General features: G+C 35.3%; 1 protein-coding gene across 9 annotated transcripts in view; it reads right to left on the bottom strand.

Moving 5' to 3' along the window:
• Window positions 1-17,970, bottom strand: part of LOC126974692 (mitogen-activated protein kinase-binding protein 1) — a 147,111-nt gene that overhangs the window by 104,533 nt on the left and 24,608 nt on the right. For 4 of the 9 annotated variants that reach the window (XM_050822251.1, XM_050822258.1, XM_050822260.1 and 1 more), the window contains exon 2: window positions 14,337-14,926. In XM_050822251.1, the coding sequence (XP_050678208.1) occupies window positions 14,337-14,477 (141 nt within the window). In that variant the 5' untranslated portion in view covers window positions 14,478-14,926. Of the gene's footprint in view, window positions 1-8,572; window positions 8,814-14,336; window positions 14,927-17,970 lie in introns of those variants that run through there. The other 5 variants (XM_050822257.1, XM_050822253.1, XM_050822254.1 and 2 more) reach the window with 2 other exon arrangements.

The raw sequence follows: 17,970 nt of genomic DNA, 5'->3' as shown, positions 1-17,970 counted from the left end.
AATATTAACGAAAAAAACAACCGCCTTCAAAAACACTATTCCAAAACAATAGATATAATGCGCACTAAAAAGTATAAAAATAATTGCGTATTTTTATACAATCTCATTAATTAATCTAATTCTAGTTACGATTATTGTTATTTTTGGAATCGGTGTCCTTCCGCTCTCGCCTCACGCCTCCTGACGACTCAAGCACATCTCACTTATAACTATGTACATAAAATAAAATACCGACGCTATAAATATGACGAATTGAGAACATCCTCCTTTTTTGAAGTCGGTTAAAAATAATCCAAAAGAGGCAAATACAAGAAGCGGACCAATGGCCAAGACCTCGAAAAGAATTATACTACGGGCCCGCGGTTGCCGACGTATCGACGAATTGAGAACCTCCTCCTTTTTTGAAGTCGGTAAAAAAATACCAGATTGAGAAATATGTACGTTTTAAGTGTTAACGTTAACAATATAATACAACACAAATTAAAAAAAAAACCTCAATATTATTCCTAGTAATAAAAATAGGAACATGAAACCTCTGGCCCAGCGCCAACATCTCATTACATTGAGCACAACACGACCTGAAAATTATTTACCACTTGAGAAAATTTCATGGAAACCTTTTGTTTGTTAAACTATTTTAAGAGATCTTTCAAGTCCTTTTAATGTCGAACAAGGCAGCCTGGGCCATTGGCACCGTACATTTCGTTTTAGTAATCCAAAATTCACTATTTTTGGATGTTTCAATTCTTTCCGCGGATAACTCCTCATGACATAAGCTATTTGACAGAAAATACCCATTAGTATTATAACTGATTACTAGTATTGACGACCTGTATAGCCGAGTGGTTAGAGATCCTACCTACTAAGCTAGAGGTCCCGGGTTCGAATCCCGGTAGGTGCAAGCATATTTATATGATGAATATGGATGTTTAAATGTATTTAAGTATGTTTATATGAATTTATGTATGTTTAAGTAAGTATATTGTATTAAATATATCATTGTCTTGTAACCCATAACACAGGCTATATACATGGTCTGTCGTAAATAATGGATAATCCGATAAGTGGAGGTAACCCCGATGTCAGGCTACAATAAAATCTAGTTTTTACGTCAGTTTTACCAACAGTGTAAAAATGATGCATACTTTTAGTTTTTTTCAAAATTTTTGCTCCTTTGATCATTCAATGGGATGCCATTTCTTTAAAATTAGGTATTTTTTTTGGCATCGTACTCCTAAAGACTTGTTTTATTAAATAAAACTACATTTATAGCCGTTGTTATCGTGAAATATTATTAAAACTAACATTTTAAGTAATTTATTTCCGTTTTTTTGTAATAACTTGTAGTTTTGACCCATGATTGTGAAAAAGTTGTCCTTCTCACACGTAAGGAGGCCTTTGTAAAAACCGTCTTTGTTGATTTTTATCTTAAGATCCCTTTGAATTTGGAATAAACTTGTAGTAACTGGTTACACATAGTCGCATGTATTTTTTACGAATGCAAATTAACAGATACTATTTAGATTAAAATTGCATTCTTAATGGAATAAAATCATGTCTTGGTGTGTTATAGCTTGAATCACGAAAATTATGACATTACTTGAGAAATTGAAATCCCGACCTAGCTTAGTTCTTTTGCTCTTGGAGCTAATATTATTTGCTAAGGTACCCACTTTCATACCTTTTTAGAATCTACACATACTAGCCATGTTTTTAAGATAATGGGCAGCTATAGCACCATACTTTTTTTTCACAATCATGGTTCAAAACTACAAGTAATTACAAAAAAACGGAAATAAATTACTTAAAATGTTAGTTTTAATAATATTTCACGATAACAACGGCTATAAATGTAGTTAAATTTAATAAAACAAGTCTTTAGGAGTACGATGTCAAAAAAAAATACACAAAAATACCTAATTTTAAAGAAATGGCAACCCATTGAATGATCAAAGGAGCAAAAATTTAGAAAAAAAACTAAAAGTATGCATCATTTTTACACTGTTGGTAAAACTGACGTAAAAACTAGATTTCATTGTAGCCTGACATCGGGGTTACCTCCACTTATCGGATTATCCATTATTTACGACAGACCCTGTATATGCTAAACTTGGGGCAAGATAATTTGTGTTAAAAGTGTGTCAATAATTAGTCCACCCGTTTTGGAGAAATGCCGTTGCAAACAGACAATCAAATAGTTTAATGCATTTAGTAAGAAAGTATTATATGCCATACATACAGACACTTCGTTTTTTTTTGTTCTCAAATATGATTCCTTTAGAATTCTTTTTAATGTCATTTCAAATATACTAGATACTACTACTGCTTCGGAAACAAATGGCGCTCTGAGAGAGAAGAAGCGGCGCAAGAAACGCCCCAGCCTTCTTTTTTTGCGCTATTTTTAATTGTATTTCTTTTTTTTTTTTTAATTTCAATTATATTTGCCCAGCTCGAGCTTTCTCCAAACAATCCATGTCGTCATATCTTATAGATCTGTTTGTATTTTCTTCGTAGATATCTTCCGTATCTACATGTATCATTCGTCAGAAAATAGGGTGAGGCTTAGTCGCTCCATTCCCAGTATTAACCAGTGGGAGGCTCCTTTGCCGATGCCGGCCAAAATGTGGGTACCACAACGGCGCCTATATCTGCCGTGAAGAAGTAATATTATATTGTGTTTCGGTCTGAAGGGCTAGTGTAGCTAGTAAAATTACTGGGCAAATGAGACATAACATCGTATGTCTCACGGTGACGAGCGGAATTGTAGTGCCGCTCAGAAAAGTCTGTTGTATCATTAAGAAAGTCATAGATGCTATAAACAAGGTACGTATTCTAACAATAGATTTGATATATTCGTTAACGTCTACTATCATAGAAACCATCCAACAGGTGTGCGATACAATAGCTTGAATTTAAATTCAAATTATTTGATGAAATACCGCGAAATATTAATGCCTCCACACTGGATGCATCAGCAAGGACGAACACCGCAATATGAAATATTATATATTATTGACACAATAACGCGACCTTACTGCCAAAACATCAGCCTACTGTCAACCCACTAGACCAGTCGACTACTGCGAATAAACTCTACGAGGACACATAATTATAGGCAAAAACAATTAAGGACTGTGATGTGTAAATTGCACACTTATGGCGAAGGGTAAGCAGAAAACACGCATTCAGGGTGTTTTTAGACAAGTTTTTTGGTGAAAATATAGCATTTCGAGTTATGAACACTACTTAATCCTTTTACACATTTCCTTAAGTCTTATTTGTAGGTTGCTAATGCTTGCTGTTGGTTATAGTTAACACTCCAGAGCCTTTTTGAACCACTTTTCCTTGCAGTTAAACAAGTTTTTTGGCATGGCATGACGCATTTTTTTAGTACAACTCTCAGAAATGTTAATCTTATAGCATGTACTTGTTTGTGTAGGTATATTTATTCAGATTAGTAGTGAATAACGAGGATTGTAAGCATATAAACTGTTTCCCACGCAAGAATTTTGAAAATATTGGCTTTGTTACATACGGCCGAAAGCCGTTAACTCAAATCGCTCAAGGTCGCTGGCATTTAGTGTCGCCTTAAGGGCATATGTTCAAAGTAGATGAAAACGGGATAAGCGTGGCCTAAAAGCGTAATAATGAATGGGTACATCAAACAAAATTTACGTAACCGCCACATTATATCTTTATATATATACATATATATATTTCATGTGTGCGTATGTCACTGAACTCCTCCTAGACGGCTGGACCGATTTTGATGAAATTTTTTGTGTGAGTTCATGGGGATTCGAGGATGGTTTAGATTCACAATTGAACTACCTCCTCAACGGCTGGACCGATTTTGATGAAGTTTTTGGTTGTTCCAGTGAATTTGAGATTGGTGTGTATCTTCAGGTGGATTCGAGAACGGTTAAGATTCACTATTGAACTACCTCCTAAACGGCTGGACCGATTTTGATGATTTTTTTGTGTGTTCCAGTGAATTTGAGATTGGTTTACACTCTCAATTCCGTCCATATAATATTATTCTCCTGCTCATTTGTATGTTAGTGAACTCCTCCTAACGTCTGCACCGATTTTTCAAATTTAAGACGTGTGTACAGGACAACGTCTGTCGGTTCCACTAGTTATATAATATTACATTTTTTCAATTTGAAATATGAATAATCAATTAAGTAAGTGAAAATATTTTATTTTAAAGTTTTACGGCCTTAGAAATAAACAGCAAAAACTGAGAACAAACCAAAAATATGTAAATGTGAACAAATAGACATTTTCTTATCATTGGTTTATTCGGATGTATAACGTTTCCCGCGTTTATTTGACATTCGGAAAACTTCAGAATTATCATTGTATTGACTGTGTTGTCAGCGATATAGAAAGGTATAACTTTATACTTAGAATTTTCAGTGCAAGTCCACCAAACTTAATTTAAGCTTTTTTTTATGAAAATAAGGGATGAGACGAGCAGGACGTTTAGCTGATGGTAATCGATACGTCCTGCCCATTACAATGCAGTGCCGCTCAGGCTTACTGATAAACCCAAAAATTCAGCGCGGCACTACAATTGCGCTCGTCAACTTGAGACATAAGGTGTTAAGCCTCATTTGCCCAGTAACATCACTACATATATATACTAGCTGACCTAGCAAACGTTGTATTGCCGATATTAAAATCATGATCGTAGATGGGTGAAAATTTGAAGTTGTATGTATTTTTTAATGCTGAAATTTTAAAAAAAATGTGGACCACCCTTAACATTTAGGGGGATGAAAAAAAGATTTTGTCCGATTCTCAGACCTACCCAATATGCACTCAAAATTACATGAGAATCGGTCAAGCCGTTTCGGAGGGGTTCGGTCCCGCACACCGTGACACGAGAATTTTATATATTAGATATACACGGAACCAACCCTGGCATTTGATCAAATCACTAGATTTGTTTCATTAAATTCCTGTATCCCCTAGCTGGGGCAGAGGGCATCCATACTGCATCTCCATCGCGATCGGTCCTGAGCATCTCTCTTAATTTCACTCCAGGTCTTTCTTCAGATTTGTTTAGAGAAATGATAAAGTCGTGGTGTTCTTTGACAATACTCCGTAATTTGATCAAATCACTTAGGGAATTGACCAAATCTCTGTTATAATCATTTCCCTGCGACATATATATATAAACTACTCGTTAATTTGATGTTGCGAATTCGACCTCCGCTGAGAACATAGCTTACTTCCACGTCGGGATGTTGTCATTCAACCATTTTCGAGGTGATAATCATAATAATTAAACTAATGCCGACATGCCAACGAACCACAACCACAACTAATTAAAATCCTCGGATTTATATAACAGGAGAGATTAACATAAAATCATTGGATATATCTAGTTTTCTTTAAAAAAAATATCAATTCTTCACAGTCGTTCCCTCATTGCTGAGGATCGTGACTCCGCCTAAGTTCGCCTACAGCTTCCCTCCATCTGTTTCGGTCTGTCGCATGGTGGAGTGCGATGCTGATGTGTTTTTTTTTTTCAAATTCAAATATTTTTATTCAAAATAGGATTTATAATCACTTATTGAACGTCAAAAACTACCACCCATTCAAAAGAGACTGCCTCAGACCTGAGAAGAATGGGCGCAAGAAACTCAGGTTGGTTAGTCTGCTCGGATATTTGATCAGACTGGTCTGATCAAATATTCGTCGTGGGCTCCGGCCTCTTGGTCTCTTCCTCTCAATTTTCCCGGTGTTCAATTAAAAAAAAATATTCCATGGTTCTAATCATTAAGTATTTGCGATAACAAAACATTTTGACTTATTTCGCATCTTGTTAGAACTCAATTTTAAAACTACTCGCAAAGAAATCTATCAAGAAAATAAATATAATATAAAATAAACATGAGTTTTCTTTCAGGCACAATGTAGCTAAACCTACTGAATTTATCAAGACGGGTCTATGATTATTCTAATAATGAATTTTTCGTTACCACAGGCTACTTGTTAAGGCTTCCATTCATTCATTGAGACACTAGTAACACTAATCTTTATTAAATCAAGTTATTAAAACTTAAAACATTTTATTTACTTATCGGTTTTATTTGCCCATTTTTGAAGTGAAAACTTCTTTAGCCGCGTTGGCCACTTTTTGGTAGGGGAAAATCTTATGGGATCGCGTCACCGACATGCTCATAACGGGCGCTGACGATAAATAAATAATTTAAAATAATAATGTAAATATATTATAGTTACACACTTTTTGGATGGGTGAAATCTCGTGAGTTCGCGTCACCGAAATGCTTATAGCAGTATACCTGCAGCTATACAGCTGACGTAGTATGCAACATTAGTGCTGTGTACATTCTTATAAGTTAAATCGAATGGATTTAGTGAAAATTTTTGTATGTACTGAGCATTGTTGAAATAGTGTTTTTGTTTGTATAATATATTATTGAAAATAAGTTTTAAAAATATCTACACATACAACTGGCAATTTCATTTTAAACAAAAGTTTCTGACTCTTCGAGTGAATTTAAAAATTTACGCAAGAATTTCAACAGATATACAATTGAAACAAGTTTATTTCAAATTACAATTAAGTTGTTAACAACTAAGCAACGGAATAGCGCTATTTTCATCTCAGATAAAGCTAAACAAATATAATTATGAGATAGCGTTCACAAATATTGTTACTTGTATATGAGTAAAGAGGCTTTTTGGGAGACTGGATGTTATGTAAGTGGCCAAATCTAAATACACCAATAGATAATAAAAAGAATAATGTTTTATAGGAATTTGCCAATAATATTTCAAAACATCAAGAATAATTTCATAAAATATGCTCCCTGTTGTTATAATGAAATTGTTTCGTTTGTTTCTATCTCTCAAGTTGGACTAAACCGCACATCATGAAGTAATCCCGATTAAAATCCGTTCATTAGTTTTTAGGAGTTCACTGGAAACAAACATCAGGATACTGGATTTAAATTTGTTAATATTGTTATAATATAATGTTGCAACTTTTATAACTTAACAGATGTCCTCACATAAAAGTACTCCACCTGAACCCCCTGAAGATTCTACGCCTCGTAAACGTAGGTCTCGAGGATGTGATTTTAAACTTCGGTAAAGAGAAGGCATCCGGTCCACACCTCCGAAAGAAGCTGGTGGGTGGCTGAGGGCATTCGCTGAGCGCTAGCAGGCTCAATAAGTTATTGGGTTTATGTACTTCGATCCCAATATTATATTGTTATTAGCCAAATATATTTTTAAAAAAATATTACAGTAGGCGTTATTTGGCGGAAATCCATAATTATCCAAATGTTTTGAGTTTTCTTGAGTGTTAATTCCACGTCTCGTGCCAGAGTTTGGCGAGTCAACATCTCATGAGGATGCCTGGTGTAGAGGCGAAAAACATGTCGAATTGTTTGAAGACAGATATTGGCGAAATTTACTTTCTTCATCATTTTTTTATGGAAAAGGAGGAGGACTGGGTCCCGACAACTCGAGCTGCTCAGCTTTGCACGCGGTCCAATGGATCGAGCTGATACTGGAGTGCACCAGACCAGAGATGGTTATAACTTAAAAAAAAAAAATATTATCGTTATAATTTTATAAATTACTAGCTGACCAAACGTTATTGCCATATAAAGCAATAAAAATTTTTTTTGGGGTATTCATAATTGATGCAACCGATTCTCAGACCTACCAAATATATCGTACTACAATTATTGTATTCGATTGCCATCTTGCAACCCTATTGCGGATATGTGGATGGAACCGAATGATATAAAAACCGCGATACAAAAATAGTTGTAGATCGTGGAAGGGCGAAAATTTGAAGTTTTATGTATTTTTAACTGGTGAATCATAATAAATAAAAATAGACAAAAAAATAAAAATATATATTTAGGGGTGGGTCACCGTTATCATTAGGGGTATGAAAAATAGATGTTGGCCGATTCTCAAACCTACCCGATATGCAGACAAAAATTTCATCAATTCAGCCGTTTCGGAGGAGTTTGGTAACAAACACCGGGAACCGACAATTTTATATACTAGATTGTGTACTAATTTGCGTATAGGTTATTCAAATCATCCAACAAATAATATCATATATCACGGACATCTATCGTACCTACGGTAGCTACAATAGATATCGGTGGATCATATCAACCTTAAATTTTAAAATCACGCAAACCAACTTTGTTTTTCGCATCCACATTCTGGATCATATATACATTATTTTCTTAAATTAACGCGAGTGTTACACATTTAAATAAAAAAAACTTTTAAAAGATTAAAACGGGTGTAATTGTAACTTTGTTATTACATTAGATTTTTGCGTATATTTGATTTTTTTTTTTCAACTGCAAACCCCCTGAAAACGATCTGGAAAGGTCTTCAAACATCGTGTTAACTAAAATAAAAAATGTAACGAACTACACGCGTTTTAATCCATTAAACGTGTTTTATTTAGACCATGTATATACCACTTTGGGTTATAGCAATATTTTTAATGTTTGCACCATCACCACCTTAAGTGTCGCCCTAAGATTACCATACATACAATTAGTAAAAGGTTATCCAACAAGGCTGCTACGATAACAAACACCTCCACACGGCTATTATGTCACCACAATTTCGGTAATACCAACCATTTAAATAACACACACAAGGCCACTCAGAAAACTACGCACGAACGGAGGAGTCCAGGCGGTCTACGAGGAATCGCTCGCGTCCAGAGAATTTTTTCTGGCACTTTTATATTATTCGATCTAACGGCACGCCTCTCGCGCGCGGCGCGTTGTTGTACACTGAGTTAGCAGTTAGAACTTTACAAGTTACTTTACTGGTGGGAGTAGTTAAGTGCAGTGCAGTGTTGCCAGATTAGCGGTTTTACCCTGATATGTTTAACTATATGTTTTATTGGATCTGTCGTCAATCCTGCTACTCCACAGCTGAATATCTAAATGATCGGACAGCCTGGGACTATATTATGACTATTTATAGCAATAGCAATGATAATATTGTATATATGATTAAAGAGAGCGCAAAAAATTGGCTGGGAGAGTTTCATGCGCCGCTTCTTCTCTCTCAGAGCGCCATTTGTTTCCGAAGCGATAGTAGTATCTAGTATTAATATACTAATCTATAATTTCTAATGAAATGACATCAAAAAGAATTCTAAAGGTATCAATTTTGAGCAAAATAAATGCCTTTTATATCCGACAGTTGTGGATATCAAGTTAACCTGTTATAAAAACTTAATACAAGACACAATCAACATTAGTAAAAAGATGCCCAGAGCTAAAATATTTAGCAATTTAAAAATGTATTTGTAGACATTTTAAGTTATTAAAGACTTGTTTTTCATCAGAACATGCATATTTTAGACCTTGTAAAACAAAGTTCAAGCATTTGTAATTGAAACCGTTAATGAGTGACTTCTACGTGGGTAACACAGAAAATGTTTAGAACTGGCCAGTTACAAACATTGCTTATGAAAACTTTTTTATTTTCAATTTTTAGAACTCTTTGGTAACCTAATATAGTATATTTCATTCATTTGTCATTTGTTTTTGTGAATTGGCAGCAAATCTAAAACTCTTGTTACACGTGAAAATATAACGCGAGAAAATTTTCGGTCAATGATTTATTATGACTTTCGTTGTGGGCTTACTCAACAACAAAGCTATGATAGGCTGCGATTAGCATTTCTTAATGAAGCTCCATCTCTTGCCACTATTTACAATTGGTTTAACGAGTTTAAGCGTGGACGTAGCAATCTCAATGATGATCCGCGTGAGGGAAGTCCTTTACCAGCGACTACTGAAGATAACATCAGTGCTGTGCGACGCATGATGGAGTAAGATAAGAGAGTGACCTATCAGCATATACGGGCAAGCCTAGGCATTGGTATGAGTCAAGGTCAAAAAATATTACACTTATTTTATTTAATCCCAAGAACTAAAGATAAAATTCGAGGTATTCACTTTACGAGCCATGAAGATGCGGTGAAAACGTGCGAAAATTCCATAGAAGAGACCCCTAAGGAAGAATGGGCCCAACGTTTTTCTCAGTGGTTCCATCGAATGCGACGATGTGTAGAGAGGAACGGAGATTACTTCGAAAAACAAAAAAAGTATAGGCAACTTTCTACATTAAGCCGTTTTTTATTTTCTAAACATTTTCAGTGTTACCTAAGTATATTAAAAAAATAGACACGCATATGTGATTTTTTTTTTCAGAACATATGCAGTCGTTGGTCTTCGCGTTGTTTCGAGTATATAACTTTTAGTTATAAAAGACTTTCTTAATGATACCACTGATTGGGAATACAGCGACCGCCCACAGGCTATTAAATAATAAATTTTATTGTACGATTTTACATTGTAACCACATTTTTATATAAAAAAAAATTTGTTGAGTTTGTTGCGCCCGTTCCTCTCAGGTCTGAGGCATACTTTTTCGAATGGGTGATAGTTTTTGACCTTCAATAAATGATATTATATCCTATTCTTAATAAAAATATTTGAATTTGAATTTATCTTGCTGCATCTCGATTAGAGATGTTATTCTCTCTCGCATAGTTTTTTTGTCTATATGCTAGTAGCCACTGTATGCGAAACGATCAAAATACTACGTGTATTACCAACAAATCAGACAAGACACATGTTAAAACCTGTTGGCAACACTGAAGGCGCGCTGCATAGTAATTAGTGTTAAGTACTCACGTGTTATAATTGCTTATTCAAAGTGTAGGTGCTTGGCGAGTTGACAACACACAGTTAGAGTTAAAAGAGGGACCTTAGATCGTTAACCGACTTCAAAAAACGAGGAGGTTCACAATTCGTCTGTATGTTTTTTTATGTTTATTACCTAAGAACTTTCGACTGGGTAAAACGATTTTGATAATTCTTTTTTTTTATTTGAAAGCTGGTGCTTCCCGTGTGGTCCAGATCTGATAATGGCAACCATGAGAAAACCATAAAAGTATTTAATTTGCTATTAGTATGTGCGCGATATATTTATGAATAAGTCAATATCGCGCCCATCGATTTCTATAATTCTTTTTGGAAGGTATATACATTTTAGGGGAAGTTTGGTGAGAGTTTAGTTAGGTTCTGGTTATGGGATCCATGACAAAGTAACGGAACTCTTCAATTCTTAGGAGCAATTTAACAATACTAGGCACAATCTCTTATATGCTACCCGGACATTTGAGACACCTATCGTAACGTCGTTATGAAGTCTTTATCGTTGTCAAATATGATGATCAATGGAACTCCCTAACGACTTATAGTAAGGGTGCGATCTGTGGCAGAATTTCTGTCTCTAATCAAATTGTAATGCGCTTACCTTCATTGCTGCATTGCAAAATTTAATAGGTCTACACATATTTAGAAAAATTATTAGTAAGTGTACTTCAGATTCACTAAAAAAAATAACCGAAAAAACTATTTAAATCAACTCAAAATCACTTTATTCATGTAGGTCACGGAAATGACACTTATGAATGTTGAAAAGTTGTTTTTCTTATTGAATTTACCAACACTTCGTAAAGGGTTGAGCTAATGAGAAGTATTGGCACAAAACTCATAGCCACTCTTTTAAATCAACTTGCGCTATCAATGAGTTTCATACCACTTCTTCTCATAAAATCTCAACCTAATGCGAAGTGGCGGTAAATGTAAAACTTAAAAGAAAACTTGACATTCACAATTAGTGTCATTCCCTTGACCTACACGAATAAAGTGATTTGATTTGAAATTCGAGTGAACTAGTCAATGAGAAATTTACCGAGTTTTCCGCAAGTCGAGTGAGCCATAGAAAACATTTTCATTTCTAAATTAGAGCGGCTACACACTCCGCCAGAGCCTTGGGCGTTTCTTTGAGCGTGGCTCGCTTCACTCAAGGGCTCTCGTCGGGCTAAATGGCAATTTAGAACTCTTTCCGTGAAACACAAATTAACACTAAAGACGTGCATACATTTATATAACACTAGTTGACCCGACAGACGTTGTTCTGTATATAATAAATAAAATAATGTTTTTTTTTTTTAATTTGTCAATAATATTTCATATCATCAAGAATTATTTCGTAAAATATGCACCCTGTTGTTGTAATGAAATTGTTTCACAGCAGAACTGTCAGACCGTGCGTCAATAAATTCTCTCATAGAAATTATGTATAGACACATCAAAGAAAAAACAAATTTGTTGTTTTTATTTAATTTAGCAGCATTTTCCTATTTATTCACCTTTTAAACCTTCCCTGGACAAATAATTCAAGACCTAGGACAATTGGCCAAATCGGTCCAGCCGTTCTCGAGTTTTAGCGAGACTAATGAACAGCAATTCATTTTTATATATATAGATTAGCTGATACCCACGACTTCGTTTGCGTACATAAAGGGTTTTTATAAATAATAAGCAAGTTTGGAATTGAAGATTATCTCATATCTATTCCTGTTCCGGTTCCCGTTTTCGCTCCCGTTCCCAACATATTATATGAATCTTATTTCTAGGAAGATTCCTTTGGCAAACTAAACCTACTATTGGTACAGTTATAGCTCAACGACGTGAATTAAAGTTTTCCATTTTTTTCCCAAGTCCTTTCCCAAGCTCTAGTCTATCGCTGTATCAAATTTCATCAAAATCAGTCCAGTAGCTCCGGCGTAAAAGCGTAACAAACAAACTAACATTCACAATTATAATATTAGTAGGGATGTTCTAGGTGACCCGACAGACGTTGTTCTGTCATGGTAACAGATACAATAGCGATAGTTACCATGGCAGCGGTTACTTAGCATGAGCAGATGTGGTGGGTGGTAATTGTTAGTGGGTTGAGGGTCAGATGTTGAAAAATAAATTTTGGTGAGCATTTCTGTGAAATCCGTTCTAAGCTGACCTGTCCTTGGCAAAACGAATATTCATTCCTAAATTTCATTCCTATTATTTTATAAGCATCACTTTGAGAGCGATACATCGCTTTAGGCTAAAGCATAAATTTGAACTATGAATTGATTGACCTCCTCGAAGACGTTTGGCTACAAGTTAAAAGTATCATACACCAGTAAGACGGAGGTGCAAGTTAAGCGATGGCTCGATAGCCATTTCCCCAATCATTGGGCGAGGAGGACCCATTGCGAAGTCTGCGAGGAGTCCGGACTTAATGCCCATCTTTTTGGATTTTCCATGGCCAATCAGATTTCGTTAGTTCCACATCTCCTCTCCGCTTAGCTTCGGTGGAAATGGATAAAGAGGAGAGGAGAGGACAGGAGATGTCTCATTTACCTATAGAATTTTGTAACGGGTCGTGCGAACAAGCCTTTCGTAGATATCACTTGACTGATTTCGACCTCTCAAAGCTCACATTTCTTCTTCGCTTTGGTGGAAATAACCTGACAGATTCGCGGATTATTTTTGTGGAAAAGGAGGACAAACAAGCGTACAGGTCACCTGGTGTTAAGTGATCACCGCCGCCCACATTCTCTTGCAATACCAGAGGACACACAGGAGCGTTGCCGGCCTTTAAGGAAGTTGTACGCGCGTTTTTGAAGGTCCTCATGTCGTATCGTCCTGGAAACATCGCACAAGGAATCTCAGTCCACAGCTTTATGGTTTTAGGCTTATCTCCTCTCGTCTCATCTCCTCTCCGCTTTGGTGGATACCGGGCCTAACGCCGGTTTTGTGTCATCCGCGGTAGAACTCAAAACAAGAATTATAAACGCATTGATGCGGAACAATCACTTCCAGCAGTCACTTTAATTAGGCTGAATAACAAAATATCTTAATTGTTACTTCTTATTAATAATTGTTACTACTAAGTACTTTTTGCTCTTAATAGTGATTTTTCATTATTAAAACACAGAAATAAGGGATTGCTTGTAACTAATTCTAGTAGGCTTCATAAGATACATAAAAGCTTTTAGGGTAAGTGTATATATACACTTTTATAATAAGGTCCCAGCCACTGTTCAGGCATTATCTATAAATAAATTTAAATGTTTTATTAAGAATATCTAAGTGATCGAATAGCCTGGGACTAGATTATGATTATTTTATAGCAATAGCAATGACAATACAATATTGTATATTTCATTAAAAAGAGCTCAAAAAAAAGAATGCTGGGAGAGTTTCGTGCGCCGCTACTTCTCTCTCAGAGCGGCATTTGTTTCCGAAGTGGTAGTAGTATCTAGTATATTAGAAATGACATCGAAAAAATAATTCTAAAGGAATAAATTTTGAGAAAATAAATGTCTTTAATGCCTGTTTACTAAACTGTTACGGGTTCTGAATATTTACTACAAATTCGAAATTGCAACTTACCCTATCCGTGATAGCTTCCTCCATTTTCCCCCTCTTGAGTCCGGGGGCGCGAATCACGTTCGCCGGTGGCGCCACAACGGCGGGAGGCGGAACATTTACCGCGTTTCCCGCCATAGTGGCCGGTATGTACCCGGCCTCCATCGCAATGCGCCACTCGACAACAAGTGGCGTTAATCACAACACTGCATATTAAAAACGAAACTTATACCTCCGCCGTCCAACAACAGAGTTCACTATTCACAACAATTACGCTTATAGCAAAGACGCCATCGCTCAACAGATGGCGTTGATAACATGTAAAATTAAGTTCGCTATTCTATAGCAGATGGCGCTTATCTTAAAAAGTTTTTAACAACACTTGAAATCCACTTATCCAACTAATCAATTCACAGTAAGGACGCACAACGTATAATCACTAGCCATCACAAGGAACTTTTATGTTTGACACTAAATTTTGAGCAACTAGAACACGATTTTAGACACGGAACCACGTTACACGCTGGGGTAAATCCTTACGACAGACACAAGCCGATACTACCGCAGTTCGACACCGTCTGCATAGCTATCTTGCCTCACCTTCAGCGTTGTACCTGCGAAAGAGACAGAAAGCCATTAAATTAATTGACAAAACAAAGAATGAATGAAGTACGCAGGGGTGCCAACATTAAGTATATTGTTTTAACGTAGAAATGTCAATACATTATAGCTGTACTTTTCAAAAGCAAACATTTTATACGGATTAAACTATTAATTAATGAAAGTGATAAACATGCGTCAATTTCTGTTGTACTAGAAAACTATATATAATTCTTAGATAATTTATACGTCTAGATCTCTATCTAGACGTATGTGTAGGCGAGGTTTATTACCTTAGTGTGCGTGACAAGCTACGATTTACACTCGCGATTAGTATATCACTTTCTGCTAGTGTGCGTGCATTGCTCAAAATAGAGGTTAACTGTCAACCTCGTCTACGTCATCATCTACCTCATCAACCTCTGTCAAACTTTCTACGTCACAATCTATCTAGACCATAGGTTCTCAACGTGGGCGATAACAAAACTTTCGGGGGGGAAAGTAGAAGAACCAGAGAAAATTAGGCGGCATTGAGATGGCGCAAATTGGGCGTGGGTAGATTAAAAAATATAGTCTAAAAAGGCAAAAAAATACACGAGAATACTCTAGAAAAAAACATATTCCAAAGTGGGCGGTGAGCAAAATAAGGTTGAGAAACTATGCTCTAGACGTATAAAATACAATTTAAGCCCAGCTTTCCCGGCTGAGCCCAAACTTAAATATTGTACAAAGGCTCTTTAACTGACGTAAGTGAGTAGTAAGTACTAAAAGGGATATTGTTAGGAAATTTGTAATTTAACCTTAAGAGGATCTATCCTCCAGTCAAAAACGGTAGGTATGAGTTTAAAGGCGTTTTTATTCGTAAATCGAGAGATAGTAGAAGTAGCGGTTGCAATTTTATGTTGGCAGCTCGTCAATTTAGAATATAGATAGAATGATGTGGGGCCGGGTTTATCAAGTGATCTATGGTTGGATAGAGTATGTAGGTGATACCCAAGCTAAAAAAATCTTTTAAAACCATAAACTTAGTATACTACCATAATAGATGTGTGTAGATGTGTGAAAGTGAGATAACTAACCTCACATAAAAACCTAGGTGTGAGAAAGAGACGGAATAAATGAAGAAAGAAATTTAGTGTCCATTAGTCTCCTGTAAGTTGGACCGCGTTTTAATTTAAGTGTTTTTATCGTAATTGTTCTGTAGTTTAATGGATAATTTAATGCAATTTTTGATCGTTAAAACGCTATTTTATCCATTAATATGAGTGACACTCTGAATAATAGAAAACAGTATTATCTAAGTACATTAAAAGTCCAGCTGTTTTTCCTATAAATAAAACAAAACAATTGTTTGAATTACGAAAAACCAAACAAAATCGAATTCGAATCAATAGTGTGTTAATAATGCGATTTACTGTTAACTAGATACTGCCCGAAACTTCCTACATATAAAAAATTCGAGCAAAAATGTATCCGGTGTACTTTCCATTAGACCTTACAACTTTAATAATTTCATGATGCACGAATCAGTAATAGAGGCGTCGTAGTGTAACAAACATCTATATATTAAAAACATAAGGCCTTACAAATAAACTTGGCATAAAGTTATACCTCAGAATAAACCTATACAAAATGCTTATAACTGGTTTATTCGGACGTATAACGTTCCCGCTTTTATTTGCAAGGCTGCCTGACATACGGAAAATTTCATAATTACATTGTATTGACAATGTTGTCAGCGATATAGTCAACATTTTGCATATTCTTGGATTATTCTCAGGTATAACTGCAAACCAACTTTATCACAAATCGTAGTGTATATACTATACATAATTTAAGTCGTTATATTTAATGTTACAATAATTACACAGAGTTACAATAAATACTAATTAGGTAGATACATTAATAACGAAGATGGGTAACGTATAAAATAAATGTTTACAGTAAGGAATGAAATACCTACACTATTTTATTATTTTTGTTATAATAACAGCTATGAGGGTATTTGTTTATTAATGTCTCGTTCATAGTCATAGCCGGAAGCGGTCTAACAAAATAAGTTATGAGAAATCCTTCAAAATGTGGTGTTTTAACGTTTTTTAAAAACATTTAATGATTATAATTCTTTAATATCTTTTGGTAGGTTGTTATACAATTTTGTCCCTTCGTACATTATATTTCTTGTTCCATATTTTATACTGTCTCATTAATAAAAGCAATGTAAAGTTACTCCAAGTTCAAAATAACTTCTCCCCGTCATGTAATTCTGCAGTGACAAACGTAAGATAAAGAGAAAACGTTAAGGTTCACACATTTACATTTACCAATTTCTATCTTCTTCTACAACTACTACTGATCACTTCTGATACGTCGACATATTCTGACGGACCAACCAGATCTCATATTTAGTGTCCTGATGTATGTTCCCAGTGAACTCCTAAACTAATGAACGGATTTTAATGGGTATTACTTCATGGAGTGCAGTTTGGTCCATCTTGAGGTAGGATAGTTTTTTTTTTTTCAATTTGGGACCCATAATTATATTTATTTGCAATATTTGTTTTCTATGGACATATTTTCTTTGAGACAATTTATTGACGACAGTTCTACTGTGAAATAATTATAGATGTTATGAAATTTTATTGACAAATTCATAAAAAAAAAAACAGTATTTTATTTATTATGCACAGAACAACATCTGCCGGGTCTGTTAGTTACATGATATAATATTAGTTCGACTCGTCAAAAACAAATTGAACACGTGTTACCCATGGTTTGCCAACTCGTCGGAATCTATTTAACAACACCCAAAGTAGGTAATAAATAAAAATATTTATTATAATATTAATATGTATCAAGTGGCAGCCCTGGCCATGACACAGGTGACGACCAAGCACAATCAAAGATCAAGGCACCTCGTGATAATGATTTATTTGTTGTAAAACATTAATAACTTTTGTTTTATTTTGATTTTACATGCGCATTACCTTTCTAACCGACTGTGAACAACGGGGGGGTTATCAAGCCATTTGTATTGTTTCACGGACTAGTAAAAAAA

Source organism: Leptidea sinapis, chromosome 33, assembly GCF_905404315.1.
Source record: "Leptidea sinapis chromosome 33, ilLepSina1.1, whole genome shotgun sequence".
NCBI lineage: Eukaryota > Metazoa > Arthropoda > Insecta > Lepidoptera > Pieridae > Leptidea > Leptidea sinapis.
Note: the sequence above shows the minus strand (reverse complement) of the source record. Positions and strands in the feature narration are given on the sequence as shown.